This window comes from Centruroides sculpturatus, unplaced genomic scaffold, assembly GCF_000671375.1.
Source record: "Centruroides sculpturatus isolate CEXI.00-Female unplaced genomic scaffold, Cexi_2.0 scaffold2144, whole genome shotgun sequence".
Lineage (NCBI taxonomy): Eukaryota > Metazoa > Arthropoda > Arachnida > Scorpiones > Buthidae > Centruroides > Centruroides sculpturatus.
In genome coordinates, this window is record NW_019386637.1 from 55983 (window position 1) to 61420 (window position 5438).

At 33.9% G+C, this 5438-nt stretch overlaps 1 protein-coding gene across 1 annotated transcript; it reads right to left on the minus strand.

Moving 5' to 3' along the window:
• Window positions 1–3410: 3410 nt before the first annotated feature.
• LOC111615457 (casein kinase I-like) lies at window positions 3411–4361 on the minus strand. Its single transcript, XM_023356866.1, has one exon. It carries the CDS (start codon window positions 4350–4352, stop codon window positions 3411–3413), a length of 942 nt encoding a protein of 313 aa, XP_023212634.1. The 5' UTR covers window positions 4353–4361.
• Between the last annotated feature and the right edge of the window lie 1077 nt (window positions 4362–5438).

Below are 5438 nucleotides of genomic sequence, written 5' to 3' on the forward strand. Positions count from 1 at the left end.
CTTCTACGATTCACGATACATTCGCAATCGTGTATGCCACTAATGTCAAATGGGACTATTTTGTACGGGTAACTACACCACCACCGCATTTTTTATTAATTTTTTTTTCACACAACTGAATTTTGATCTTTTAAATTGAAATACCTGATTAAAGGGTGGCCGAAATTTTTCTCCGCCCCGGGCGGCTAACACCCACGGTACGCCACTGCGCATCTGAACTCGTCTATCAAAAAATTGGCGCATGGTATGCAAAAGGTTGGCCACCCCTGCAGTAGATCATGATTATAAAAGTGTCATAAAGTAAACTCTCGTGTTTTCCACAGCTTACATGTCATAATCTGAGATTACATTCTTGAAAATGCAATTTAACTACATAATAACATGCAGAAATAGTCAACATAAATATATCGATTTATTTGTAAAATGAAAACCACTCACACTTTTCCGGCAAAATTCCAAAATTATTTCGGAATTTTGCAGTTTGAAATCCAAGACAGGTTTATAAAATAAACCAAAAACATTTCTTCCTTAAATTCGTTTTGCAGGAAAAGTGTGAATGGTTATCATTTTACGACTTATCTTTTCCAATTTTAATTTTGGGGTTTAGCATATCGGCTGGAACGGTTGGCCGGATCTCCCGCCGACTTTGCATCGAAATGCGTACACAACATTTCCCTCCCGAGACAGCGAAATTGTGTCTACAACACATCAACTGCCCGAGTGCACCCGAGCTCCATCACAAAAATTACATAAGGGCTTGGTTTTATTCATTTACGGCAATGCAATACGCGGGCATTCTGCGAACAGGAGAATGCTTCACAGGAGGTATTTTATGGGAAACTGGCTCCTATTTAGGTGTTACAAACATGACAAAAACCCGGAAAACCCTCAGTGGCCCGACTGTCGGCCAGGCTTAAACCCACGATCCCGTCAAACACTGGGTTTATCCGCTCGACCTCCGACGGGCATAGTCACATAAGTATTTTCCGGGTTGCATTAGTCTCGGGTAAGTAGCGGCGGGCAGCTCGGCATCAACAATGCTTCATTTATTGGGCTCCGACGTTAATTGGGTTCTCATCTCCGAGCCCGGGCAATGCCAAAAAGCGACCCAGGCTCTAGTACCGACGCAATCAAATTCGACGCAGGATCCGGTCTCAAAAATTCACATTTGCTGTAAACTCGAAGGATAATAATAGTAAGAACTTAAAGAGTTCTACTATATTAAACCGTATTAAATTAATATTTAAACGATAAATAATCTTATTTACTTATATATATATATATGTTTCCTGTGCACACACCATGAATATAATCAAATCTGCAATTACTGGCTTCAATTATTCAATATAAATATCAATGCACGTGGACGAAGGAAAAAAGTACTTTAAACGTGTATATATAGCGTTATTTATAAATATTTACGCAGAGAAAGTTGAAAATTGTTTTAAATAAACAAAGATTAAAGCTACAAACCGGAAAAATAAACAAAGATTGACAGATATAACACGAAATGCCGGCCTTAGGCCTTACCTGTCCGACTTTCGCGAGTAATTTCTTCAATTTATAGAAAATACGAATAAGTAATTAAAGCCGCTTCGTCTAGGACAGTTCTTTTAACTTATTTCTGTAAAAATTCGCATTGAAAATAAACGTGGAAATTTAAATAACGATTATCTGGACTATCATCTACCCCCTACTACCCTTCGCTTCGGAAATCCATCTACGAAAAGACAGGACCGCACTTAATTTTATGTCGCCTATATAATGTTTTTAATTCGTTATTAATTATTTTTTAAAACTTTTAAAATTTTTGATAAATCTAATATGTAAAATTTTATTTCTCTTTCTAAATACTTATTTAATTCGTTCGTTTAAAAGATTTAATTTTGTACGTTATTTAATTTTTTTATATGTAAGATGAATTATTTAATACGTTCGATATAAATTTATTTAATACACGCAAGAAAGTTATAATAAATCGGGTAATGCTTTTTTTTTAAATTATTTCGGTAAACAGCAAAATTTTATTTAAATTGATAATGATGGATGTTCGTTATGACGTCAGTGGCAGGGTATATCTGTAACGGTATGCCTAGAATTGCCACTAGGGGCGCCCCTAGCTATTATTTTAATTAACAATAAATTCAGTTTTTTTGCGTAACAATATTAAAATAACAATAAATGCGGTTTTTTTGCGTTTTTGACTGCGTTTTAGTAGGGTATGCCATGAGAATGCACATTTAGAAGGGATTTTTTAAAATTCCTCCCAAGACAGAGAGGGTTAATGATTACCCTGAAGAACTTGGCTTCTACTGAACTAATTTAGATGTAATTTTTTGTGTTTTTGACTACGCCATGAAACATTCAGTATATTATTTTTATTTGTAATATAAATTTATTATTTATATTACGGAATGACACTGCTGTTGCTAGAACGCCCACTAGCAAGCGACCCGGGCTACTAGTGTTATTTGGTGGAAATTTTAGAAAAAAAGCCGTTTTTTATTTTTTGAAAATACAGTATTAATTAAAAATGAATTACTGCTATTTTAAAAAATTTCCTTTAAAGTAGTCAATTTTTTTTTAACTTCCCGGCCTTTTTTCCCATCCTGCGGGTACATGTTTTTTTTAAAACTCTTTCATTCATAAGGGCTTCCCTTTTTGTCTTTTTTTAACTCTTTCTGTCCTGTGGGCACTAAGTGGGCTTCTTTTTGCAAGCCCATTATGGTTTCGGCCATGCCCACCAAATAGCGGCCCGGTTAGTGAGGAACGGGGTTACCCAAAGCGGTAGGTTCTTACCTTAACCGTTCGGCCATCCGGCCTTAATTTCTTTTTGTTTTGTTTGTGTATTTTTATAGTATATTAATTTTATAGAGACACAATAGATTAAAACTTCTGTGATGTGGCATTAAACGTACAGTATTTATTTATTTAATTTTTTACACTAATTAATGACCAGACTTTTTTCTTCCGGATCCCTGCAAACATTGCACAAGTGACTACACCTTTTAAAAATTTGTGTTTTCTTTTTCCATGAGATTATAGCAATGACCGAGAAAATTATATAAAATATACGTTGGCTACTTTCAATAATAAACATTAACAATACTATAACCTCTGTAAAATATACTAAAATAAAAAATTCATATTCCTGTGTAATTATTAAACAGTACAAAAGTTTAAAGTTATTAGATGTTAAAAGTTTAATTTGAACACTTACAGTTTAAAAGGTATATATAAACAATTAAGACATTAAACGGTACAAATAAGATATAGAAATAACATTGTATCTGCTATCGAAACATTAAAAAAAATTGAAAATGCATTCACAGAATTTCTTATAATGTTGTTACATCTCCATTGACAAAACTGTTTTTACATAAAAATAAAATAGAACCCATCAGTCTGAGTCACCAAAAAAACATCAATTTGCTACTTCTGACTGGTCGGTCTTGCTTAGGCTTATTCCAATCAAATACGCAGTCGTATTCGTAATTAAGTGTGCGTAATAAATTGCTAAATAATTGCCTCAGGTACGTATAATTTGGTGTTTCATCAAAGCGGAGACCTCGACAGTAATTCAAGTACGCTGCAAATTCAGCTGGAAATCCACTACAAAGAACTTTCACTGGTATCGACATTTTTATTTCAGTTATTTTTTCATATGTTTGTTTTTTGGTTGCTGCTTTCAGGCCTTGCCACGGTAGCATTCCACGATTAAAATACATTAACACATATCCTATCGACTCCATATCGTCCCTACGACTTTGTTCAATACCCAAATGGCTATTAATGCTAACATAACTGGGAGTACCAGCAAAATCTCTATTCTCACGATAAGGTATATGTTGTTTACTGAGAATATATGATTTTGCTAAACCAAAGTCTATGAGATAAAGCATATTGCGATGTCTTCCAATTCCAATAACAAAATTATCTGGTTTAATGTCTCGATGAATCAAATTCTTATTGTGAACATATTCAATTCGTTCAATCATCTGATCAGCTAGCATTAAAATAGTTTTCATAGTAAAACGTCGTAAACGTGATGTAAAAAGTTTTTCTAAACTTGGCCCAAGAAGATCCATGACTAAAGCATTATAATTATTTTCTTGTCCATACCATAATATACGAGGTATACCGACACCACCTTGAAGAATTTCATATAATTTACCTTCGTAAAGAAGTTGTGGATTCTCCACCTCTCTTGACTCCAATTTTATAGCAACCTGTTCTTCATTTGTGATGTCGATGCCAAGATAAACGTCTCCAAACGAACCACTTCCTATCTTACATATGAATTTATACTTTCCATTGACGATAAATCTGGGTGAACTACTGGCGCTAGCCATTTTGTTATAACGTATATCTAGAGTTCCACTGACTTTTTATAACCTCACAGTAATCTCGGTTACCATATAAAGAGCACGTGCAGCTGACGAGGTATCTGTAAACTGCACGTGCATCTGACGAGGTATCTGTAAACTGCACGTGCCCATTCTAACGTAATAAGGCTGTTTGAAAGGTTTTACCCAGTAGTATTCCATAGAATGAATTGATTCTAGACTAACGTGACTGGAACTTTAGCAAAATACGTAAAATTATTTGGAATAATCCATATAAAATATGCTATAAAGAAAAATTTGTAGGAATATTTACCGAGTGTGAACCATTCGGAGACCAGTTGCTTAAGCTTGCTTAAGATTGGAGTACGAAGCATGTCACGTGACATTTGTGGGTGCTATTCGATTTGTGGGTCACGTGATACTAATCTGTGATGCGTTCCTTGATAACTTATTTTTTCTCTAAAGAATTCGCTGAACTTTAGAAACATCACGCGATAGATCATAATATAATATAGCATATTTATTGTAATTAGAAACGACTTATTATTATTATTGACTATATGAAACAACAAAGGTAAAATCGCTGGCTAACGACAATAATTTTATCATTATATATATCATGATTTGGGTTTTTTTTTCGGGATCCCTGGATTCCCGCCGTTTATTTTTTACTAAAAAATTTCTGGAAAATATTATTTTTCCGGAAAATCTCGCATTTCAATAATAATTTATCATGTCAGGTTTTCTTTCTATTATTTATTATACGAAAAGTTGCATCTTGAAGACTCACCTAACAGAGAAATTTTGAGGTTTCATGCTGCATATTATTACCTATGTTTTAGAAGTGTCTATATGTTAGTTCATGTAATATCTATGTATTGTGTTTGCGCATCATTGAACAGCGAGACTTGCTGAAAGTAAATATCACTCATCGCACTTTAGTTTATTTTTTAGTTCATCTTTAGAAGTAAAATAGTATTTTTTTTCGTAATCATTAAAACTCCCAATGAAACGCTTTATTTTACTTTCATCTTATAATGTAGGAGAATATAAATTAATTGAGCCTAACGTGTCCGTATGGGTGAGATTGGC

What these genes read in the sequence shown, in the direction of transcription:
- LOC111615457 (XM_023356866.1), bottom strand. Translation starts at nt 4,352, where the DNA reads ATGGCTAGCGCCAGTAGTTCACCCAGATTTATCGTCAATGGAAAGTAT.